This window comes from Balearica regulorum, chromosome 1 (genome assembly GCF_011004875.1).
Source record: "Balearica regulorum gibbericeps isolate bBalReg1 chromosome 1, bBalReg1.pri, whole genome shotgun sequence".
Taxonomy (NCBI): domain Eukaryota; kingdom Metazoa; phylum Chordata; class Aves; order Gruiformes; family Gruidae; genus Balearica; species Balearica regulorum.
The window spans coordinates 24,790,601-24,817,043 of record NC_046184.1 but is presented as its reverse complement, the minus strand read 5'-3'; the positions used below and the strand labels follow the sequence as shown (position 1 = coordinate 24,817,043).

Genomic DNA, 26,443 nt, shown 5'->3' with positions numbered 1-26,443 from the left:
GATTTGAAGCAATACATGCTTCAGTTTCTGAACTATTTTTCTGCAAGTCTCCGAATCTGTTCTGGAGCTGACAATGAGGCTAACATGGCTCAATGTCACTGGTTCTTGCTGCTTAGGAAAGCTGGCAACAGCCTTACTGTCAGGTCAAGTGTTTGTCACTTTTCTGAAAGCCTCCACTTAAGCAATGAGAAGTTACAGTGCTTTTATGACAGTATAAAGACAGCAGGTATATCGTTACACCACACTAACATAATAATAAATGTTCATTAATACTGGTTGTAACCATTAAACAGGAAAAAAATGTTATTATAGAACCATAATATAGTTTGGGTATGTCATTAATAATGACGTACTGATTATTTTTTTCAGATGTGTAACTTAAGCCCCAATGACTGAAAGAAGGTACCCCTTGTCAAAATAGATTCTGGGTTTCCAGTTTTTGTACGGATATTCCCTTCCTTTGTATCAACCAACTACACCAACTGCTCTGAGCACCTGAACAGCCTCAATCTGTAAGCACAGAAACAGAAAGCTCTTGATGTTGAGTATATGAAAGACAATATCAGTCCCAGGAGTATAGAGTTTAGAGAAAACAAGCTGATTACTCCATTAAGACAGAGTTCAAGAAAAATGACACTCTACTCAAAAGACTGAATATGAGTCTAGAAATTCCAGTCTCCTGGAAGAAATAATCACAGGAGTGGGACCTACATAATAGTAATGCATTAATAGGTTGCTAGAGGTTCAGCATGGTAAATGCTTTGAACATCAGGTTGAAGTCTGTATAACTGGGTCCTCAAAAGATCTAGGAATTGAATTGTTTGCCAGAAACTTCAACATTGTGATACAAACACTGATGATCTTCCTGCAGGAAGATAGATGGTGATGGGAGTGTGCCAGTAACACAGATAGACTTTGAGCAAGTCTGGGGGAAAAAAAAAAAAAAATATCTTGACTTCTTGGTAGTTCAGAATCCACTCCTGGGAACACGGACTATTTACAGAAGATGAAGCAGATTTACAGAATAAATTGAAAGGCTAGCCAACTTCACTGATGAAAGTGTTCCATAGAACATTTGTTATTCACAAGTGCATCCTTCAGAAGGCCTCTGCCATCCACCATGTGATGTGCAATAAGATACAGAACTTGCCCAGTTTTGTTAGCTGATGTGGAACTAAGATCTCTAAATCTGCCAAACCCCACATAAAAGCTTCAGTTCTGCAACAAACACTACAGTCCTCTGAAGAATCCCGGAGTCAAAGAAATGACATGTCAGTCACCTCACTTCAGGACCAGGTTACTCTGACAAACCAGGGCACCACATTGCACTTCAACAAAGCACCCAAAGCACCTGAAGTGAAAAACCAGCCTTGATGATGCCTGGCAGACATCCTTATTTATGGCTGGTTTGTTTATTTGGAATAAGCCAACTATGTAACACCTTTTACTAATTCAGACTTGCATCATAGTGATATTGTCTCTATGTGGTGACCTTGGAGAAGTTATTTCCAGTGATACGCATATTGGTACTGCATCATTTCATTGCTAGAGCAATTATCACTGCCAGAATTGACATGCAAGTCACCATCCTGAAATTAAGACTAAAAGCACTTCACTTCTAAATCCATGATGGATTGTCCTCTCCCTTCTATTCTGAAGCAAAGGCTACCTGCTGTGAGAGAACTGCTTGTACAGCACCAAGCATGTCCAGGGATCCAGCTCCTGCCAGTGCCAACTTACAGAAGCAGACATTGGGAAAAAATATGGCTTGAGGGGGAAGAGGAGACCACAGGACACTGGGCGGGGGGGAAGATAAAATAAAAACTTCAGGTAAGCATCTACAAAACTGAGGAATTTAAACACTAACAGATCTAGTGGATGCGGAAGACAGAACTGAAAAGGTTCCTGAGCTCACACCTTTACATCCTAGACAGAATCAATGATTAAGGTGAGACACCAGAACAGAGTGCATATGTGATGATTAAACTATCATGAATTACACTATTTCACGCCCTAGAATTGTGTCTGGAGCTTGAGTGGAAAACAAAGCGTTACATCTGAACTGTCAGAAAACTGCTTAAATGCTCCAAAATGCAGCTGCAGGGAAGATTCCAAGATACCTCAGCACATCCCTGGAGTTTCTGAAGATGCACAGAATTTTTCTTAAATCACTTACAAACTACTCATTAGAATCGAAAGCTCTAGACAGGAATTAATTTTCTTGGTAGGCCAGCACTCTGTAATCAAGAAGTATAGTAAGTGAAACGCAGCAGCCCTTAAGGTCACCCCTGCTGTACCTAATGCAGTCTGTAGAGCTATGGCTACAAGTTAGCCAGATCTCCTTACCAGAAGGCAAAATATTTTTTTTTCCCCTCCTGAAATCAGAGAAGAGGATCAGGAACCTTTTGATCCTGTGTTCACAATATGTCAGATGCACTCGATAATTTGTCCACTGCAGTAGGTTGTTACATGCACAGACACACTTTTGTCTGCTGGAAACTTCTAGTCACCTGCATTTTCTCAGGTTTCCAAAGGCAATTTCTAGGAGCAGAGAAGATTGAATTTTATTGCTGGCAGGAAAACCAAGTTTGACTCTGGCTTGATGTCAAAGAGGACAGTTATGAGAACAGCAGCAGAGCTGACCCTTATTCTGTGATGCACATGCTACTGACAACGCTAGAACAGATACCTCACTTCCATCTCTCCATCCCCAGCGCTACAGTTGCTTTTTGTCTCCTGGTAGCTTTCGCTGGTTGCACAAATATTAGTAACTAGGACCAGGGGCACTTTCTGGATCCGATGGCAAGTGGTACAGCAGAATGCACATCTGCACAGAGAAACTCTCCCTCTCCTCCCAGCACAACACAAATTGAGTAAGGCTGGCCCTACCCATACTGTGTATTAGGACCTGTGTTGACACCATTCTATTCCCAAAACCATGCTCACTAATTTGGGCAAGTACTAGCTAGCATTACCCAAACCTGTGCCAGGAAGTGTGCCAACAAATTAAACACTATAGACAGTCACAAAACAGCACCTGAGTTCATGCTACTGCCCTTCTTAGCATAAATATGTTAGCACAGCTGGCTGACAAACCAGAGGTGAGAGAAATGACAAGATGCATCCTTCTGCCACTAGGCTTCAATGTACCCTGGGTGGGTATCTCACATTTTGAGACTGTCGGTTCTGGTTATCAGGGACAGAAAGGTATGGTCCAGACAGGTATGGCCAGTGTGAGGGATGGACACCCTGGTTACACAGTGTGAAACCTGGAACAGCAGCAGGAACACTTTTTGTCATCTAAGCAACCCTCATCTAAACAGTATGAACAGAGGGCAGAAGAACAGACAGAATTCGTTGTTTACAAGCAGCAAAGGCCAGAGATGTTCAAAGAGACTGTTAAGAAAAAGTCTCAATGAAGAACTGAAGCACTGAGAGAAAGACCTCCTAAATGACTAAAAAGATGAAGTGAAGACCATGACATGAAATAAGATCTACATCTCCTGGAGAAACACTTAGCACCAAACCCATCTTCACTCATCCTATCAAACAAAACTGTAATGCAAGTAGGTGTGTTGCATGTTGTACACACTTGAACTAAGGCAAGGAAGGGCATGCTCTGTGCAGAGATACAGATGCAGTAACAGTCACTCAAGTATATAAATATTGATACCTAAGTATCATATGGCACATCTCTCAAAGACAAAACTAAAATAATTTTTTTTTAAATAGATAAGTGGTTTGTTGAATCACTACCGAATGCAAACAGCATTTTCTGTTGCAATAACACTTTAAAACCTTGAATAGTTTTAAAGTTCCAGCTACACAAACTGAGAACAGCGCTAACAGTGCTGTATAACACTTAGAGGCCAACGTTGTTAACAAAGGTCAAAATGACACCACCTATTGTATGGCTACAAAGTACTGGTTGATATAAAATTGCAAAATTAAGTCCCAAACCTGTATTTTTTGAAACTGTTGATTGTCAAGTTACTAAAAATATAAACACTAATAATTCTGTGTGCCCAATTATAAAATGAATTTCATAGCTGAGATACTCTTAGCTACAGACTAAAGGCAAATACAGAAAACACAGCTCTGCATTTTAATTATTAGAAACTACTGCTTCCTTCTTTGTAAACACAAGGGGAAGCTTTTGCTGTGATATTGCACAGAACACATACCACTACAGGATGTTCATAGTTTTCTTCCTCTTTTCAGTTAACCACAAAAATCAAGCACAGTTTTGCAGAGAGAAGCCTATTTGGATGCCTTTCTGTATATTTAGTGTCATAAGCCAAGTGATGTTTCTATTTGCTCTGGCTGACTGAGGGGGAGTAAAGGGAAAAAAAAAAGTCTACTTGCAAAGAATGACCACATCTTAGCTGTGCTCAGAGTGAGCTGTCACATGGCTAGAGGAGCAGGAAATAACTTGCCTTTCACTCAAAGCAGGACTAAGCAATTCTGTGGTTTCAAATCCGAGTCTGCAGAGTTGCTGAAGCTGTATCTTCCAGTATACAGTTTCTTAATATAGCAGCTTATGAACTGGAGAGTCTGGTCCTCCCTGGAGAAGCAGCAGTGGAGGGTAGAGCAGCGCAAGAAGCCTGAGGAATATCATACTCTGGTTTTTGCTTCCCCCTCTCCTACTAACCAAGAGTTCTCTTTTCTGTAGCAACATTAACAATGACTGTGGGCCAGTGAAGATGAAATAGGAGAGGAATGTCTAATGGCCATATCTCAGGCTGAAGTGCTCTCTATGTATGCAGCGGCAAACAGCTGGCTGACATAGACTGTCTTCTCTCCTCATCTCTTTCCTCATGCAATGCTCTGTTGAGTTAGAAGAATACAAGCCATGTCTATCCCAGCACTGGGTATGGGTACGACTACGTGTTTGATGAGACACAAAGTTTATCAGCAAGAACAAAGCACTTGTAGAACTGAGAAGTATGGGGATAAGGGAGCGAAGGAAAGAATGGTGAGGAGGAAAGACTTCTACCTGGAGATCTTTGTGCAGATTATGGATGCAGCGGCTGAAGGGAGAAAGGAAAATCCTGGAAGCACTTGAGGTAAAGGAGGAAGAGGAAATAAGGGGAGGAAACCCTTTTGCTGGCACAGAAGGACAGAAAATTTGTTTAAAAAAGAGCATGTGTGGTAAGAGAGTGCAAGGAGACCCTGGTGAAAGCTGAGACACCAGATTCAGAGGACACAGGTCACTGTGCAGGACTTTAAAGCAAATCAGCATTATGGGGCTTACAAAAGAAGTAGTGGTTAAATTGATTCCTAAAATGTCATTACCAACTTTACAGTAATCTGCTGTAAAAAAATCTTAAAGCTTTATTTTCTACATAGAAACTAAGATTCTTTTAAAGTCAACAAATTGCTACTTCTGTTATAAAATGTACTAAGAAGATTGCGAAACATGTTTTACTTTCTTTATCCCTAACATAGAAATATATTAATACAACAAATTAATACTCATTTATTTTCTTATCCACAAACCACATCCAGATAAATAAATCTCTTGGCTGTCACCTTGAGGGGGGAGAAAGCATTTACAATTTAGTGCCAAATTCCCATATTTGAATATTCTTGTTGTTCTTCAGCTTAGACAGTAAGACAAGTACTAGGCCTAGTTACTTAATACTCAGAGAATGTTATTTAGGAATCCATATTTTAACTTAATCTTTCTTGTAAATAATCTCACCAAGTGTGGTTAATTTTCAGGAAAACCATCATCAATAACACTTGAAGTAAATGCATTTTTTAAAAGTGTTTGCAATCGTAGAGGCAAGAGCTATCTTTCCATAATTAAAGAGTTCAAATAACGAAATACAGTTTTCTTAGCTTTTCAAAGAGGAGAAAGCCACATTTTCTTTCATTAGGTTGATGTTTCTCAAGTTGCAGGCACAGTACCCTCACAAACAAAATATGCCTGGTGAGCACAGATATGCTTCCATATAACTATACCACTCTGATGCTGTCTAGTGGTGAATTAACAACAGGACATGATAAAGGCAAAATAACACATTCACTTTGAAGGGAAACGAGAAGAATGCAGGGGAATTCTGAATTACACATAAAGTTCTGAAGGGGAAAATGATGCATGAAACCATCTTACAGAAATGGAAACACTTACAACCTTGATTAGCAAGCCTTAACGTGACCTTTCAGCTTTAAGCTAGACACACTGGAGAACTGGAAAACGCACTGTTTCTCAGAAAACTTAAAAAAGCTGCCTTAGAGTGAGGACTTTAAGGATAGCCAAATAAACAGTACAGGGAAAACAGTCTCACCAAGGTGGGGATGCATGTATGAAAGTAAGTGCCTAAGGTGAGCTGCAATCTGTAGATCTGACAGTATGTCATGGAGCTCCGCAGTAACAGTTTCCTTGCCAGCAATGACCTTCTCCACAGAACATTAAGTCCACAGGAACTGAGTAATTCATTTAATGAACTTCTTCCAGAATCATACTCCTAACACAGGCATTCCAATTTGAGATGCCTTAAGTGTCATTCACCACATAAACACAAAAAAGTGTCAGGAAAATCATCTACCTTTAACTCACAGGTAGTTGAAAATACACTGCTGAATTTGAAGAATTAAGCAAGTTACCAGCTTTCTAAGAAAGCGTCCCTGTGATCGTTTGCATTACATCTCTTTTCCACTTGGCCCTTCTAGTACACCGCTCCTGTCACATGAAGATTACAACACACTTCAGGATCTTCAAATTTAGCTGCAACTATCCCTGAAGATAACTGCACACCTACTGTGCCCGTTTTATTGGTGATCCAGGCATAAACAACATGTCTGGAAGCCACAGAAGTTAGCGTGGCAGCTTTGTTTCTCAAGGTATTTGCTTGGGTACACTATCTTGTACAGCATCTGAGTCATGGCCTGGTAGAGTGGTCTGTTTAAAACCACCCAGGAAGATACACTTCTAGTTCCACTAAATCCACTTTGTGTGATTTACTGTTACAAATAAAACAAACTGGCCAATAAAAAAATCCCTCTGTGCCCAAGTGACACATAATACCAACAGTTCTTGAACAAATTGTACCCTAATCTACCAATAAGCAACTCTGTCTAGTGCCTATGACACATTTTTGTTACTTCCTATGTTTTATTATCTCGGTATTAGGTCATGAAACCTTAAGCCTCCTGCACTATACCAAGTTTTATTTCTGTACTACAAAGATTCCTCAAGAGACGAGCCTATGAAACGTGCTTACTGGAAGAGAGGACACCATAAATCTTACCACACTGCTTTAAGTGAACAGCAAACTTTTTCTGATGAACTGAGTACTTAAAAGCTCACCAAATCCCATCTCCACTGCAGACAGCTCTGCCTATAAAAGGTCAATGAAAGAATCCAACCTTTTGTTGCATTGGTTAATGAACTACTGCAAAGTTCCTAGATAACACTCACTCATCATATATGAACCACTTCAATGCTTCCCTCCATTCATTCCAGCACTGAGCTAGGGGCTGCCAGTGGCAATTGCTGCCATCGCTGGCACCTGCAGCCACTACTTACCAATGTTAGTAGTAAACAAGTTCTTAATTCCAGCACTACTAGAGACACTAACAGTAGAGCAATAAAGCTCATAAGCAGCTCTACAGAAAAGACAGGAAAGGTGGGTTTTTTTCAGGCAGGAGCACCAGAACTCCACCAAGAGATTTGAGTTCTAAAGTTATTACATTCTCCATTATCATCTTTTTACCCTGAAATAGCATGGTATAAGATGGATCTTATACACTCTACTTGCTACAACCTGGGCTTATACTAAACCCTTGAGAACCCCAGAAGAAACATTCACAGAGGAAACATTCTAGTGATAAGAGATTCAAATCAATATTTATCATCAGATAATGCAGAGAAATCACATTAATTCTTCAGTGAAGGAAGAACGAAGTAGAGTCTTTCCATGTACATATTTGCATGAAACAGCAGACTATCTTCTAACAAGAAACTACCTCTTCCTTAGGTGTTCTCCTAAACAAGTGGTATCTGGACATCTTGGTGGAAATCTTGTAGTCAAAACATGATTGTTCATCTAAATCCTACATTAAACCTGTGCTCTTCTAAATTACTCCACCTCATTCTTAGCCATGAAGAACTGGTAAGCTACAACACAATAGACTGTGACTACAAATTGTTTTCATCCTGTTGCGTCTGTACACTGCAGATTCCAGAGCACATTATCAGGAGCATGAGCGGTATACTTGACCATCTGATTAACCACAGAGATGCTATGAGACTTCCGGCACTTTGCTACCTCCAAAACAGATCTACAAAGTAGCTCAGAAGAAAAGGCAAGAGCACTGAAGCCTTAATAGATTGAGGGACTTGTTCCAGGCCTGTATTACTAGATCACCTGCTCTTTAACAACACCGAGGACTTCATAACAGAGATATACAGTGACTGAAATTTGTAGTAGGATGCACTCTGCACGTCAAGACACATTTATATGTCTAGCACATGAGCTACAAGCATGGTCAGGAGAGATTTAACCACTACAGTTAGTGAAGCAAAGACAGAAATTCAGCTGATAATTGTTTGTTTCTATCTTAAGGTAAGCTGAATAGGAGATTTAGATAACAGCCAGTGATGTCTACTGACAATGATGGGATTTTAACGTCTAAATTTCTGTCTTTTACTCCTGAACCAAATCCCACACTTTGTGAATTGATGCTTTGTCTCAAATACATACAGCTATGAGATGCAATACCTTGTAGAGCGTTCACACATGGTCTCAAAACATTTCTCATCCATGGGTAAATAATCTGTTTACAGCATAGTTCACTACTTCAGCTTAACAGCAAGCTGTGAGGAAAACAAGCATGAGGAACACTTTATGATAAGAAACCCTACTCTAGATACAGGGAGGCAGTTTGAGGATGATGGCTCAGCCACTTGATCTGAAGAGTCTGATCTGACCTGTTCATGTGAACATCAGTTTTGTCAGCACCGGTTTGGTTCAGAGAAACTGTGAAAAAACAGTGTAATTCCCTCTAGAAGGGAAGATTATTGCGGACAAGTTCTTAAAGGAAGTGACTCCAGTGGATACTAGCGAGGCATCCAAAGATGTTACATGTCTTTTGATAGAACAGGACAGACCTCAAAAGAAATCCAGTCATAACCCTTAATATTCTTCTGTTCCACAAGACCGTATACTTTACACTTTGTCTTCACCCTCTGCATCTCATTTAAAGACACATGCAAAGATGAGATAGCCACCACTGAACTGACTCAGTTCTTGCTATCTGTTCAAGAGATAACTCCTTTACAAACTACAATCTCAACCTTTTTTCAACGTACAGCCTGCAGTATAAACTCAAACTGAAGTCCCAACACTTCTCAGCCACATTAAGTTGCCCATTACTCAGACCTGTAGTCCACCTTCAAGTCTTAGTTCATGCTGTTTTCATACGCACAAGTAATCTTACAAGTCCTTTCTTGATAAAGCCTTTAATTCTTATCAATTAAGAGTTATAACTGCCATTCACATTTTTATTTTGTTTTACCTTAACTATTACTGTAATTTGTCCTTTGGCTCTGAAATACAATCTTATTCTGGTCACATGCACTTTAAAAGCAGCCAAAACAGTTTTCTTAGTTTACTGCTGTGTCACTTCTCCTTTTGCATTCTTTCCCAGTTCCTGTTTACCATATCAACCATGGCAAGACCTTACAAATAACAATCTAGTCCTAGCCTTACTCATTACACCTTATGCAAGTGTTGAGTCCCATTTCTAAGCACAGTATAAAACATCCATACTCCATTGCCTACTTCTAATGTTATCAAGTACACTTGTCATTTTCTTTCCTAAGGCCTTTCACACATACACAATTATTTCTACAGAATAAACCAGTTTTTCATCAGTGACATTACTGACCAATATTAATCATGCAAATTATAAAAGTGCCTTCTTTATTAAAAATTATTAGTGGGACACCTAGCATTTGCTTTTCCTTACAGAACTCATTCTTATTCATTAGGACAAAATTAACATGACCGATTTATAACTAAGCAGACTTAGCAAAAGCTTCCAAGTTTGGCATACGGATGAAAATATTTCATTAATATGCACAAAAGTAATCTCATAGCTCACCTTAGCATGTTTAGATAGACTTCTATTTCTACATTATGATAAAAACGTTACTGAAAAATTTCTGCAGAGACTAAATTTTACACCTGACCTAGATAACAAGTGTCATATACCTGAATGAAAATTAGTTACATGTCTAAGCAACAATGAAAGTCCTAAAAGGCTACCTTATGCTGGATACATACTGCAAGCAGTTCTACATTTGGATTCATATTTCAACCAAATTAACTACAGCTGCAGCTTTGACTATTAGCCAGTGGCTTTGTTTTGAAAACCTCATCTGTAATGGGCAAAGGTATTTTAATTGCTTATAGATTCAGATAAGCATTTTACAGCTCAGCAAGTGGCGGGGGAGGAGGAGGAGGAAGGGAGTAAAAAAAAAAAAAAATCAGTAACCTTCTGTATGTACATTCGCCTACTGGTCAATGAGATTCCCAAAGTATCAGCCTCAGCAACACACACAGCATGATGCTTCTTCACCACTTCCCCCACTCCCAGGTAATTTTTGTGTTTACCAGTCATCATTACTTAAGATGCCATTGAAATGACATCAGTATTGGAGTTCATAGGTTGCAAGTACTCAATCAATATTAAGTTACTTGATAAATTCCTTTGCCTTTACATTAAACAAAAATCGAGTAGTTGAGTCCTCAATGTTATTTCAAAGTAGCTGCCTCGTTATCAGTCAAAAACAGAGTCAAAAGAAAGATTGTTGAAATAAATCAGGTCCAGAGCGCCTCATGCTTTCTTAACCAAGCCCCTCAGGACTGATACCAGCACTATGCCTTCCATAAGAGCACTAGAAATTATTACTACAAAAAGAGCATTTACGATCATAATGTCTCGACTGCTCCTCTAGCATTTATTTCACTAGTGATCTAAACACAAGGTGAAGTCAAACATAACGTAAAGTTATGTCGATATGGCAGATGCACATCACATCCAGTAGCACATCCACGCCGCACATTGACAGAAACACCACCTGTAGCAGCCAGGCAGCACAGACGATTCAGCTGATGGGAAAGCAAGCTTGTAGCATCCTATGAAACTGACAAGATTTTCCTTTCTTAAAAAGTAGCATTTACAGTCTCAAGTTTCACTAATGAATAATTCAAACCAGAATATTAAGAGATCAAGTATCACGTACATTACAGCAAAAAGGCATTTATCAGCATAGGATGCCAACGCTGAGTCAGGCTAGAAGGTCAAAAGCATCAGGAGTACTATCGGGCTCTGACAGACAGACATTGTGGATTCAAGTTAGTCAGCTGAAGCTGTTACCATCTCCGGGTGCCCATTCCACTTCTCTGATAGACGCTGCCCTCCAAGGGACAGAGATGTTCAATCTGTTCATGAATTAGTTTCTGAATTGTCACCATTTTTGGCCCATGCCACAGTAAGCCAAAAAAGCCTGGTTAAATATCTCTACAGCTTCAACATTCAAGTCCTCAAGATTGAGCAGAGACCCTCAATTATAATAAGATGAGCCTATGCTTAACCTAGAGAGCATATAGGGCTGGGGGAAAAGAATGGGCCACAATTAGAAGAACCTCAATTGGAAAATCATCTGAGATTTGGTAAAAACCACTAGAATGCGTAGTTTCAAGAAAAATACCAAACAAGTCATGTCTACGAAACTATCAACCTGTCACGAATCGCATGACTTCAGATACTGTGAAGATATTTGCCTCCAAAGTCTGTTTTCAACACATTATTCACGCAGAAAAGTTGAGAACTTGAGTAGGTGAGTGTTACATCTGAGCGTAACAAAAATCAAGTGTGTTCACTTGACAAGAAAATCCAAGTTGTAGGAAAACAAACTAGAAATCAACTTACACAAATTCATGCACTATTTTTTAACTTTAGAGAAAAGTTTGGGGATTTTTTTGCAAAAGAGATAAACATATGAAATGTGTGCCTGAAAGTAGTTCAATTAATTGAAAGTGTTTTCTAAAAATTTATTACTTTTCAAAAAACATGCTTTATGGTGTGGCTTTCTGATCTATTTAACTTAGTTACTGCGACAGCATCTTATTTAACCCATCCAATGTAAATATCACTTACTTCCTGTTACTACATCTTGTGCTTTCCTTGCAAGTCAGTTTCATCAACAACACCATTTCAAAGTCCAACAAGTTATGCGGAACCATTATGACTGCACAGATATCCTGCTTTAAATCATAATTTTAAGTTCATGAAATATTCCTCATAGCATTACAGCAAAATGCACAGCACCTAACATTAGTATGCTAGGTGCTGGACAAAAAGCATCAGAAGACAGCCAGGTAAGTTAATTTTCAATGGCTTCCAAATGGTAATTTTTTTTACAAAAAAGAAGCTTATTTTTTTCAAAAATACATTTTTTGTAAAAGCTGCTTCTTTTCTAAAGAAAGTGGTTAACTTTTGAAGCCTTCAAGTAGATCTTTAATACCGATAAATACAGTTTTATATTAACATGCAATAAGGTCTTCTGAAAGCAAACTTGCTGATATACCCAGTAACACATTTACTACAAGGCTTTTTCTTTTAACTATGATGTTGCCTTGTATATATATGCACGCATAAACAGAAAAATATGCACTATTTGAGTCACATTTGAGTATCCGAACCTGTTGTTTAGGCTAGAAAAAGTTCAGACCAAATCCAAGGCAGGCCTAGCACTGATACGAGCCTTCCTACAACTTCATCAACATTGCTTTGTTGTACTGCAGGTGCACTTGGGGCTCGTCCCAGCCTCGTCGAGCAATTGAAGTTTTTTCCCCTTGCTCCGCGGCTGCTCCCTCGCTGTCCAGTTCCCCCCGCTGAGCACGGGTCAGCTGCAGGGCAGGGGTGAGCCCCACCGGCCGTCCCCCGGGAGCTCAATGCCGATGGACCGGGGAGCGCGGAAGGACGGAGCCCGTACCGGCGCTCCAGGCGGTCTCGGAGCCGCCCCGGTGCGCACAGCTCCAGCCGGAGCCGGCACGGCGGAGGGGGCGAGGCCAGGCCCGGTGCTCAGGGTAGGCAGCCCCGCCACCCGCGGTGCGGGCCGCAGCTGTGGCCATTCATTGCCCCCACCACTCCCGCTCCGCTCCCACCGCCCGGGGTACTGAGGGCGAGGCGGGCAGGGAGAGAGGCCTGCGGAGGCCGTCCCTTCCCGGGCGTCGAGACGGGGCAGCGGAGCTGGCCGGGCCGGCTGAAACTTCCGCAGCCCTCAACTTCCCGGCACCCCAGCCGGCCCGTCCTCACACGCCTCTTGCCTGCCCCGGGCCCTCCGCGCCCGGGGTGGGGACGAGCTCGGGGTCCCCGGCCCGGGAGCGCCCGCGGGCCGCCCCCTCCGCGCCGCCGCGGGCTGAGACTCACCACGCATTTCTTGCCGAGGAAGCTGAAAAGGCTCTCGTTCTCCTGCGGGGTGAGCAGCAGGGAACCCACATTGGTGACCCGCCGCGGCTGCGGGGGCTGCTGCTGCGGGTTGCCGCTCATGGCCGGGGCCGGCCCGGCGCTCCCCTCGCCGCCCTGCGACCGTTGGCGCCCGCGGCCCCCTCCTCCTCCTCCGCTGCCGCCGCGGCCTCACAGCAGCCGCATCGCGGAGCCTCCCTCTCGGGGCCGGGGAAGGAGGGAGGTGGAGAGGGGCGGCGGGGCCTCGGCCAGCTACCGGCAGCCCGCGAAGGGGACGCCGGGCAAGGGAACAGCCACGCCGGTGCCGCTCCGCGCCGGCGGCCGATCGCGCCCGCCCCTCCGAGAGGCGCTAAACTTCCAACTCCAGCCCGGCTCTGGCGGCCGCACAATCCAACATGGCAGCGGGGACGGGCGAGACCACAGAGCACTGCAGGCGGAGGGGAGGCCGGCGAGCGCGCTGCCGCCGCGACCATGCGCCGTGCGGGGAAGGGGGGGGAGGGCACCGCCTTCCGCTCCCGCCCCGCCGGGCCGCGCCTCAGCAGCCCGATGGTGAGCGCCGCTGCCCGCGGTCTCCCCCGCGGTACCTGCCAGGCCGGCCTGGCGGCTGCTGGGTGGAGACAGAGAGCAGGGGAGGAGGAGGAGGAGCAGGAGGAAGAAGATGGAGCGGTCGCCGCCGTCCTCGTCCCCCGCCTGCCCCGGCTAAGGCCCGACAGGATGCCGCCGCACGGCGGCGACCGGCGCGGCGCTGCCCCGGAGGCCGTGGGAGCTGCCGGGGCAGGGCGTGAGGCGGATCGCGGCCGGGAGCGCCGCTGGGTGCTGCGGGCGAGGGGCCGTGAGCCGTGCCGGCCCGGGGCGCGGGGAGGCCGGGTCCCTGGGGGAAGTCACCCGGAGCGCCAAGAGGTCCCGAAATCCGTTAAACGGCAGCGTTGCCTGAATGCAGCCCGTCACCGAGGGAGCGCGCGGGGTGCCCAGGCCTCACGCAGGGCTCCGGGGACGAGGAAACCAGAGTGTGTTGGAAGCCCTTACATTTTTAGTGAAACCTGATTTAATTTGTAACTCAAAAATGTTTTCACCTTTTGTGACAGAAAAGAAAATGTTTCTTTTCTCATGGTTTGCTATAGAAATTACCAAGTCGGTTGTATTACTCCCCGCCGCATTGCGTGGGGTGGGAAGTTCGTGCAGTCCTGGCAGTGTGCAGGGAGGCAGGAGCGGGGGTGTCAGCCATCATGCTGCCTAACGTAGGCTGCTGCACTTTCAGGTGAAATACCTAGAAATAGTAGGAGGTACTTCAGGCTCTCCGGGGATCGGCTGCTGAGGAGAAATCATGTCTACAATCAGCAGCCTTTGTCAGCTAGATTTCTCTTCCCCCTGCTTCTCTCCATGTGACAGCAACTAGCTGGGTTGGAGGTTGAAGACCTTTCAAAGCCTGAAGATCCAGAGCACAGCTGCCTTATGCCCAGCCTGGCTTTCAGCTGCACGAAAGAAGTACTCGTGCTTCTTGTGCACAAAGGTGAAAACCAGATGTCAAAGTGAGCACTTTACTAGTTTTCTCAGTGTTTTCAGGTGAAGAATGTGTTTGCTTCACATCCTCTGTCCATCTGGAAGGTGCTAAAGCAATCCCTCCCATGGTGATTTACTTTGTATTGTAGGAAAGAACTGAAGAAGCATAGAAGGAAAGAAACTAGAGAAGCACAGGAGGAAAACCCCTAAGCACAAGTCTTTGTACAAAGCTGTACTGACTTCATACCTTCCAAAAGATCAGGCAGGAACAGATGGCAACCCCTTCTGCTCTGCATATAGGCCCTTTTCCTTGTACTTAGGAGCCTGTAACTGTGACCAAAAGTGTAAGGAAGGGAGAATATGGTGGAAAATCCCAAGCTTCCGGTGTAAAAAAAAAAAAAATAATAAATGCACATAAAGGACTCCTCAATCTGCAAATCTCACAGAAGTGACTTGGACCTTTGCTGTAAAGGAAAACCAGTAGGAACCAATGCTTCCAAAGTACTTTTCAGCAATCCTAGGCTCTTCAGTTTTCATTCGTTTCTTGTGTAAGTATGTACATATTTTAGTGGAAGGGGAAATATTTTAGCTAAAGAATATTGGCAGCATTTCACTCGTTGAAAATGTACATAAAAAGATAAAACACGTCGAAGCACTTTACAAGACACTTGGTACTTTGTTGTTTTGTTTGGGTTGTTTTATTTCATAAACAATCATTTTATAACCAAAGCTGTTTCAAGGAAATTTACGTACCTCTGTTGGCGATCAGTGTAAATAGCTAAAAATATAGTACACCTTCAATGGGTACATGCTGGTACTGTCCTTGCCTCTGACCACTTAGGTTCCTTGAATTTTTTTTTCTCATTTCTGTTAACTTTTACTGTTTGTTCCTGATTGTGTAGATCTTGCCATTCAAAGAGAGTTCTGGGCGTTACGGGTGATATGTTTTGCTTCATACTGTTCTCAGACCAGCTGGCTGGTAATTATTCGTAAGGGCCCTTTAACCTTCAGGCTCTATTGTTACGATTTAGTTTGATTTTTCAGTAGGGGTAGGCAGGAAAGGGAAGGAAAAAACGGACTATTTTCAGACCCTGTGTTCATTAATTATGCAAAAACTGTTTCTGTTTTTGTATCATGGCAAAGCAGCGAGTCCTGAAGGGAAATGGAAATATCAGTATCTGGTGATAAGTCCAAGGGACCCACTGAAAAATAGATTTTTGCCTTTGATATTTACATTTGCAGTAATATTAGCAGAGAGCTGCTATTCCTGCATAAAACATCCAATTCAAGCAAAGTTCTCTCAAGTGAAGCCACCAGCTAGAATTACCTGTATTTTGAAGAAATTGCAGTGCTCTGTCTGATCTTTCTGAGGGAAATTGCTGTCATTGTTTATCCAAGGCTTTCCTCTGAATTTCTCACTCTAGTCCTTGGGGTTCAAGCTATGTTACCCACTGCTGGTGCCTGTAAGCTTTTCCCATTTCAGGATACCAGCTCATAGCACCAAGGTACTGAAGTACATTGGAAGTGACATAACGTGTATCAGTATAGCGAGTGTAATGATTTTGCAGATTTATGTTATAAATACTCATTTAATAAACAGGTTTTATTATCGTCAGACTTATTTTTGATAGAAAATATGTATCTCTGAATTTTGTCTTTAAATGTGGATCTCTTCAGTAATTTTTCATACTTTCAGACTTAGATCCAGAGTTTAAATATTCACACAATTTCAGAACTAACATTCTGCAACTGAAAATGGAGTAAAAAGGTGAGGAAAACTTTCTACTTAGAGTTCACTTTTCTAGCGCCACGAATCATGATATATTTTAAAGGTTTTATCGAAGTCTGAATTATCTAAATGCAAGAAGTTAGTTCTCCAAGGATTTATTGTTTTTTTAGTAGTGCCACTGCATTTCCCATATCTCGATTTTGTCCCAGTGCTGAATTTAGGTCAGACAGTTTGATTTTCTTATTTTCCGTAAGATGAAGAGACAGTTGATTACACCAAAGAACAAGCAGGCTTAAAGGAGAACGCGGCTCTCCATAAAAAAGGAAAATCCTCCTGTCTCTCTCCCATCTCATGTTATTCTCAGTGACAAGTGGAACAGCCTGGGACAAGCACAAACCTCGCTGCAGCGACCACATAAGCGTGGCTGGGGGAGATGAGGAGTGAGAGCATATGATTACTGTCACCGCACAGGAGGGATGTGTCAGCCGGGCAGCCCAAGGACGGACAAGAGGGAGGGAGGGAGGGCTTGTTTCCCTCAACACCCTTCTTGGTTGGGCCTGTAGAAAACACCAGTCTACTTACTGCAAAACCACTTGTGGTTACCAAAAAAAAAAAGGAACTGTCTTTGTGGTTGGAAGTGGATTTTGAGCTGTGAAGACACAAGTTCTCTTTTTTAAGTAAACCACGTTTTTCTCAACAGAGACCCCGTTGAAGAGGACTGGCTTGGCATCGTTACTGAATCGATGGCAAATAACATATTGGTTATTTTAATGACGAGAGGTTCATTCACATCTGCTCTCCGTGCGCTGAACCTTTAAACGTTTAGGAATCCCAACCTGCTCTGGAGGTACCTGAATCTTCTATTAAGTTATGGCTTATTTCAGATTCAGTCACTGCATTTCCTTTCTTCCAGAGATTTTACATTATCTGTTTCAGGCAGGTCATAGTCTGGAAAAAAAGAGGATCTGGAGTCCATGGTGGGGTTTTTTTCTCTATATTCAATTTATATCCTGTAGATTTCAGTTACAGAAGGACATGAAGTAGCCACAGAAGTTGCAGAGTTGACAATTAAGTTGTATTTTAATTAGTCAGGAAAGCCTCTGCTAATTCCATATGGATGTGGAAGTGTAGTGTCAGTAGGAAGAATCCTCTCCTTTTGTGGGCTGGCAGCACAGCAGAGCGTCCTCACCGCGAGAGTGAGCAGGCTGGAGGCTGAGAACCAATGCTGAAGGACAATAAGTTCTTTCATATCTTGCACAAATGCTGTCTTGGGTGCCAGCTAGAACTTTTTCTCTTGCTGTATTGCTTCTTATGCATGTCTTTCTGTTTGCTGTATCTTTTCTAGCCCTCATTTTCAACCTCAAGATTGTTTACTTGAAGGAAAGTAATTTGTGCCCTTCCATTTTGCTCAGCAAAGGATAACATTGATTTTGCTTAGGATATAGAATCATACTTGGAATATACTGGGATAAGATATGGGCAATTCTGTTTTAACTTTGAAATGAGTTATGGGGGTATCTAGCTCTTTTCAACAGCTCCTCTACAATTCCTCTGTGGCCTGAAGCATCAGACTCTATCACTCTCCTTTTCAGGACTGTGGAGAAAATGGACCAAACAACATACTGGAATTTGAGGCATCTTCTTTCTCTCCTTTTAATATTTATTGATCATTGCCTGCAGTAACTGTGGAACAGTTCTGTAGCTGCTCTGCAAATCAGAGGAAAGTATTTTTCTCTCCCCAGCCCAGCTAGCATCTAGCCTTGCATCAAAGCTCGTCTTCAAAATTGCATAGTGCAGGGTTTGTTGAAACACTGTTTTTATTCTCTTTGCCTGGTTTATACCTCAGCAGAGGTGTGACTTCTGAGTTTTACACCCAGCAATAACCATGAGTGGAGTAAATAAATAAATTCTGATTTATCCACAGGTATTAAAAGGAATGTTTATTCCTTCCTCTAAGTTTCCTGACAGTTTTTAAATTCAATGTAATGAAATCTCCCTTCAACCATTAATCAGCCACCATAAAGCTCAAGACCTTCACCAGTTAAAAAAAAAAAGAAGAAGAAAAACATGTTCTTTCCTTACTGCAATCTGCTAATCTGTCCTTAGAGCACATTTCCTTAACAACAGAAATCTTGCTCTGGGTTTGAGACGTCAGTTCTTGTTTGCAGCGTGACTGACCTCCCACCCTGGTCTGTGTGGTTCTGACCAGGAAGCTTCATCCTTACTGAGCAGGGAGAGCACAGGCAAGTGCATTAAAAATCCACCCTTTTTACTGTAAGCGCCAAGTACGATGTACATACTCGCCCTCTAAGAGCTGGCTTGAGGTCAGTAGTTTACTCCCAATAGGTCAATGAACAGCTGGCAAATATGTAATGCAACTCAGCAACAATTGCAATTGTCTTGCAATTGATGACTTAATAACTTTCATGTAGTTTTTCTTTCTTTTCTTTTTTCCTTTTTCTTTTAAGTCTGTATCCAGCATATGACAACCCTAAGGAATAGGCATGAACTGCACCCTGGTTCTTGTTGGGGTTGTGCTGGGGCTCACACTACCAGATACTTACTGCAGCCCTGTGGTGTGTCAGGGCTGGCTGTGTCCTGCCAGTCCGGTTCTGCTGCTGCTGCCCTCCAGGAAGCCAGCGAGGGAGGGCCCATCAAAGGTCAGCCTTCATCTGGCAGGTGGGTCCAGACCTGGGGCTTCTCTGTTGCATCAGACTGTCTCTGGTGTGTTAGTACTTCTTCAGTCATCTTGCTTCTGTGTGATTTTGCTAGTTGATGCAAATATTTAGGGGGGGGGAAAGAAAAACAGCAGTCTCTATGGATCAGGGTTCTTGAAGGCGTGTGGCTCCACCTCATAAAGCAAGACTGAGAACATACGTATCTTGATCAGCCTGATTTTTGTGTTCAGGGAGTTTACTTACATCAGCTCCAGGCCAACTAGAGCCACTGGTGCGGTGAACTGTATTATTTTTATAGGAAAAAGAGAATATGCTTAACAAATCTAGAAGCTTAACAAATGTATGCTGTAGGAGCTTTCACAAATACATACAAAATGAACATGCTGCAAACTGGCTTGAGAAGATGGATGGAAACCATCTATTTTATTTTTTTTCAAAACTGTGTGCAGTCAATTGACTTGCTTATGCGTATGATGCATCAACAAGAGAATCTGCAGTCTGTCCTGTTGTTTTACCTCAGAGATAAGTCTAAAAGTAAATCTTTGTTTTCAATTGCATCCTAGTAAGTAAAGATAATCAAATTTCCTTAAGAATATCTAGAATTTAGCACAGACAGCCAAGGTATTTTAATTGGTATTTTCCTGGCTACCCTATTATTACTTTCAATTAAGGACTCTTCCCATGGCATGTTAAGATGACACATACAAACGATATCAGTGCTTTGCTTGGATATCTACTTTGCTCCTGCTCATCAACTCAACCTGAAGGAGAAGTTGTCTTGTGACAACTAATCTAGCTGATTTTTTTCTTTTTCTAACTAAAATACTGCTGTATGTGCAGCACAGCAGTGCCTGAAGCCCCGTACAGATCTGGTGCCTTGTAAACATGCATGAGAACCCAGCGGCTGATCAGGAGGGAGGCAATGTTAAACTTGGAGAACATCCGCAGGAGTCTGCCTCCTAAAACTAACAAGCCTTGAATAAATATTGATTCTGTGTGCTACAACCTGAAGTAGAGAAATTTAGTTAGGTTTCTTTAATCAGCTTTCTTCCTATACTTCTTTGTGACAAATACATTTTGGAAGATGTGTAACTTTTTTTTTTTATAGATGTCATGGTTCTTCAAGCTTACCATCACATGTGTTAAAATATATACATATATCTCAGCTTCAGACCTACCATTTTTCAGCTGATGATAGGATATTTTTGCAGATTTTAAGAGGGCTAGAACTCATTTTATTTGAACTCCAGACTTGGTTTTGCCGTCGGCAAACATGCATAACATGCAATGCTGACCTGCTTAGTCCAGTTAGGTTTCTTGGCCTTGAATTTTCTTGTATCTATTTAAAAGTTGAAACCAAATGTCTTCATTTAAAATACTCTCACAATAATTACAGTACGATGAGTTGCTGTTCAAAAACTAGAAACCTACAGCACAGTTAATAAGGCTTTCTGGGAAAATACTTGCTACTGCTATAGCAGCTCTTCTACAGAGGTCATGGCGAGGAGCCAGAGGAGGTTGGTAGACAGCTACACAACCAGGACAGAACAAGTTTGTCAGCATGTACAGCTGATTACCGTGAGAATAATTTTCCATAAGCATAGCCTGCAGAGTGTTTGCTTAAGGGGGGTGTGTGTGTTAATTTTTCACTAAACTTCCTAAAAGCTAAGCCATTTTTAACTGTGGTAGAAAGTAATTTGTTCAAATCAGATGGAATAAGGCTCAGCATGATTTTTATACTATTTTAATACTACCTACACATTCATTAGGATGAGGTATGATATTTCAGTATATATATGCAATATAGGATTATTTCCATAATGATACATTATGACAATTATTTTGGATAGGTGTTTTGATTTCTGCTGGCTACAGTGATCAATTCCGAACAAGAAAACATGAGAAATGTTCTTAGTGGCAGAAGAGACAGCCTTTAGTTATTATGCTCTCGGCTTGTGAATGCCATGTAGATTGCCAACATGTAACTATAAGAGATACATTCTCTTTCTTTTCTAGGTTGCTTGTGGTTATAACCGTAGCGTAACTCTGTGGGAATATGGGTGGTCTTAGAAGTTTTATGGTGCTACGTAACCCAAAATCTCTAACTAAGTCTAACCAAATCATAGTTCCAATCTCCAAAGCAGGTTTAGGTGTGTTCAACTGCTGCACCGTATCTATACTTCTTTCTCTGGCTATCTCTGTGTGCAAGGTCAAGGCTGACAGAGGCCTGTGTCGTATAGAGACTTCTTTTACGTTGAAATAATCTGGTGCTAGCTCGTTGCCTAAGGAATGGTATAAAGCAGATGGGCTGGAATAAATGCATGAACTCTAAACTTTCAAAATAGAAGACAAAAATCAATTCATATTTACACTGAAAAAAATGTTTTTGATGAAATAATAACCCACTCAATTTTTAATATCATTCTTGAATATAGAGAATGTTTGCCAAAGTGTCTATAGCCACGTGTGGTTTATTTCAAATATGATGCAATCCATAACCTGCAGCCTGCTTAATTTTGCAATATGAGTTGTCTTTATCCATTATTTATTGTCTTGGAATCTGAGGAGGATCAGAATATTAGACAGAAAAAGCACAGTGGCTTTGAGGATGAGTCACAGGCATGAGATGAAATTCAGTCGTAAAAAGCACTGTGCTTAAGTGTCTCAGTTGAGAACGATGATGGGGGAGGCCTGAGAATGGCTGGGAGCTGCCGCGGCAAAGTGGCCTTGGGAAGGTGAATGCAAGTCCCGGGGGCTCCGGGGGAGAGATTCCCGTTGAAGCCAGGGAGGTCTTAGTGCTATTCTGCAAGGCCCTAACGCACCTTATCGGAAATAATGAGTGTGATTCTCTCTACCCCTTTTCTAGAAGATGAATTTAGGTTGGAACAGGTTGAGAGGAAAGATGGCAAGTCTGGGAGAATAGGAAAGAAGAGATGAGGTATCAACGGCAAAACAAAATGACAGAGGACCTGAGAAAAGATATAACTTTAAATATAGTGTAATTACTGATGACTGGATTGATACAATTTCTGGTGAATAGATATAATTTCTGTGCATACATGTGATTTCTAAACAATCCACAATGCATCCTCGTTTATCAGGTGATGAGGGACTTTATGAGGAGCGCATCAGAGGAGAAATATCTTTTTTTTTAAAGGAAAGGGCAACACTGGTTCAAGAAAAATGTTTAGAAATTAATAACAGATACATTTAGACAGAAATGTACAGATTCCTACTTATGAGGGTGGTCCGTAACATGTCTCCAGCAGGATTAAGTGGGGGCAAAAAATTGAACTCCTTTTAAGCTGGAGCCCAAGACATTTATCAAAGTAATTCTGTAAAGCGTTGCTTTTAACACCAAAGGACAGGATTCAATAATTCAGAAAATCCCTTTAGTTTTTCTGTTCATATTTGTCTTTTAGGTATCTTACCATCTAAAAAGTAATAATAAAACCACTCACTGCTATGGAAGGAATTCAGAATCCTTCTGTCTTAAGTTGTGTAAAACTAATAAATGATTTGGGGTCTGTTGGAGAACAGTAGTTTCTAAACAAATCTGTCAAATCTTAATTTAAGTCTGTTTAGTCTGCAGCAGTGAAATTGCTCTGAACAGAAAATACATGATAAAATATGTCTAACGGATCTTGTCGAAAGCTTTTTCATTCTCTTTAGCACTTCCCAATAATAGACAATCTCTACTACATTGAATAAAAAGTAATAAAACTGCTGAAGCCAGAGCTGATTGCTGGTTAATTTAAAACAAAAAAAGTTTATATCCTTTCTTTATAGTGTACTGCTCGCTCTCTGTATCTGGAAGTCAGTGGTTAAATAAAATCTCTCTGGGAGGAAGTTTCCATTCTGAGTCATAAGCATCGGATTGACAACCTTTATAGAAATTTAAATGCAATCCTATTCAACAATACACTTCTATAAATGCTGAAGGATGGTTTTCTTTCACTGGGTGCGGGGGCACTAAGCTGCAGTGTCTCAGAGAACAGCTTGTAGAGAATTTGTGTAACTATGAAAAGCAATAAGGCTGGGAATGGTCGGGCTAGAACACCTCTAGCATCCTGTCAGGAGGTCAGGATATCTAATGGTACAGGACCCACCAGCCTGCAGCAATTATCTAAATGGTGTTTGCCCACAGGAATAAAGCAACAGCCACATAAATAAAAAATCGTTGAGTCTTCTTTCAATACCCTGTTAGAGCTGGATATTGCTCTTGCAAGCATCATTTGAAACAAGTATGTCAATAAAATGCAAATAACTATCACAATGCTTCCTGACATGTATTTTAAATGTGCACAATTTAGAAAAAATACTTCCTCTGAACTTTGTGGATTCATCAGCATTTGCTCTATCTCCCGTAACTATCAGTTTGGCTTCATTTTGAGTTTACTCTCATGCAACTGCAGAATTTGGCCACAGGTCTTACCCTTACAACCTCTGGCTAACCTATAAGTGAAAAATGTACATGTGCTAAAAATGATTAAAAAGTGCAAACACCACTCTTGTCACAGAAAAATCAAATATGCATGGGGAAATTAATTTTTCCAATATTAAAAATAATAATTTGCCGAATGTAAAGGCCAGTCAACCCACTCAGGATGCTGAGCATACACGCTCAGGAGAAAACTGGAGAGATCACAGATGATGTTGTAATGATGCAAAGGAAGAATGCTGAGGAGATGTGAAGATGTTGTACAGCTTTCCGGAACAGCAGAGAAGACAACGCCAGCAGGCTGGGAGCGTGTGAGATTCCTGTTCTGATTGAATCCCAGCACTTGTAAGTGCCAGCACACAATCACGCTTCTGTGAAGCGGCCCCTAGCCATGAGGCTGGGCTCACGGCGAAGTCTTTGGACACAGACACTCCTTAGTGGTGGGCAATTCTCAGTGCAGTTCTCAAAGCCTTCACTGATACAGGAGCATAAACCTCACTGTTCCCGACATAATCCCTGCTGCCAGTCAGGCACACGATGCTGTGCAAGTCATTTCTTGTTTCCACCCTTCCGCTATTGCAACCTCTAGATCACTGAAGATATGACACTGGTGTTGGTTTCCTGGGGAACAGCATCTCAAGGTGATGGAAGCTGTACGTGTGGACACAAACCCTTCCAGCTCGGTGCTGTGCTTTTCAGGAGAGAGGAGTGCCAGAAGAGGAACGCAGTGAGGCCCTGCCACCGTTACAGAGTATTACTATCAACACTGTCTGTCCTGTAGCAATAATTTGTTCACCATCTCCACTTCTGTGTGTTATTTCTTCCTTGGTAATTTAAAGCAAACAGTTGCTTACTGTTAGTGGTTGGCTGGTCTAACTTTCCCTTCTCCCTCAAACGCAGTTACTAATAAAAGTTCAAAGTTTGTGCTTTGCCGTACTTGTTTGTCTCTTAATGAAACTGAATAGCTAAAGTTATGCCAAAAGTTTTAACAAGCAAACAAACAAAACCCAGTAAACAGTCTCCACAAGTGAACTGTATTTCAATGCGTGCTTCTGAGCCAGCAGTCAGAGATCTAAAATAACTGGAAGCAAAATCGGCCATTCACCAATTTTCGTGGTTTAAACCTAGCAGTCCATAAAATTAATCAGCCGAAATATACCCTCTAAAGATCAGCAGTACTTTCACACCAGGGGTAAGCCCTCTCCTCCCAGCAAAAGCATACTTTACAAGTCTGCAGCGTATCAGTACTTCATGTCTCACGATAGCCCACAATCTGGAAAGCAGCACGCTCATCTACAGTTGGTTTCATTAAAATTGCCATGTACTGCATAGATGGGGGCATTTCTGCATGTATGATATGTATGTTTATACATACATATATGTGTGTGTTAGTGCATATATCATCACTGATTTTTCTTGTCCCGCACTCCTGTTCCAACAGGGATGCATCCTGGCCACTTGAGTAAAGGAAAACTCTCACCAGAGAAGAACCGTTTAACTTCAACAATCTTGAAGAGTATCGTTTGTCTTGGGCCTTTCAAATACATGTTATTCTGGAACTTTTGTACCAGCTAAGGCTATAACTGAACTTTTAACGTGGCTGTACTGTCTGGATGAGATTTCATAGCCCAGGGCCCTGAGGACAGGCAGGACTTCCAAGAAGGTAGAGCTTTTTCTTAGAAAGCTTTGAATAGCTCTGCTTCCTCACATAGATTTTTGAAGTCGCTACTGGTCATCCAAGATAATTTGAATACAAAACTATATGAAAAATCTCTCACTCTCAAAGTGTTTTGTAAGGAGTTAGCATGTAAATGTAAACCTCCTCCTATGGTAAACATTTACAATGAATCAGAGATCTGTAGTGGGTGCAAGTTGAGCTCAATAGATGTATGAGAATTTAAATGCACTGCCAACCTGACTGGTTCTCCAGCGTGTAGTCTTGTCGACAGTGAGGTAAATGAGATTTTTACTAATGAAAGATGTGGGAACAATCCTGGACCCCCAAACAGCCATAGCTCAGTCCTCGACACCTTGTGCATTCTCTTTTCAGCCACTGTTTGCTTTAAGACTTAAAATCTTAAAATGTTCTATATCAAAGCCCTTTTTGATATACTGCTGAAAAGACTTCTGCCTCTCTTGAGCTGAATGGCAGGCAGTGAAGATATAGAGACCAGATAATAAATATTAAGATTTTTTAAAATACATGATTGTTGAATGAAGACATTCCAAATTCTCCTGCTTTGATTGTTTCTTGTGTTATTATCTGAATGTTAAATAAATCTTTTTTGATTGATAAATCTTGATGATGATAAATCTGGATAAATCTTTTGATGTCTTCCATTTCATAACAATAAAGCTATTTCCAATGTTTCTAATGCTCCCTCATTTTTCCCTGTCACAAATGCTGGAAAAGAGAAACTATATTAAGGTGTTGCCCATTGTAATACAGGCATATCACGGAAGTGCAAAAAAGTCACAATTAACATGGCAATCAGTATGATGAATGATGGTGACCAAGCTTCCTGCAATTATAAAACTGGCTCTGGGTTCTCTCAGTCTCATTCAAAATTTTTTTTTCAAACTAATGAGGCAAAGTTTAAAGTTTAAAGA

General features: G+C 41.8%; 1 protein-coding gene and 1 long non-coding RNA gene across 2 annotated transcripts in view; one reads left to right on the top strand and one right to left on the bottom strand.

Moving 5' to 3' along the window:
• WASL (WASP like actin nucleation promoting factor) overlaps positions 1-14,096 on the bottom strand; it is a 53,637-nt gene extending 39,541 nt beyond the window's left edge. Inside the window, exon 1 of the mRNA XM_075743071.1 lies at positions 13,450-14,096. Coding sequence (XP_075599186.1) covers positions 13,450-13,569 — 120 coding nt within the window. The 5' untranslated portion in view covers positions 13,570-14,096. The remainder of the gene's footprint in view (positions 1-13,449) is intronic.
• Positions 14,097-18,193: 4,097 nt separating this feature from the next.
• On the top strand, positions 18,194-26,201 carry LOC142600166 (uncharacterized). The gene is made up of 3 exons (XR_012833622.1): positions 18,194-18,957; positions 19,194-19,393; positions 25,275-26,201. It is a non-coding gene; the product is annotated as an uncharacterized LOC142600166 (long non-coding RNA).
• The last annotated feature ends 242 nt before the right edge of the window (positions 26,202-26,443 follow it).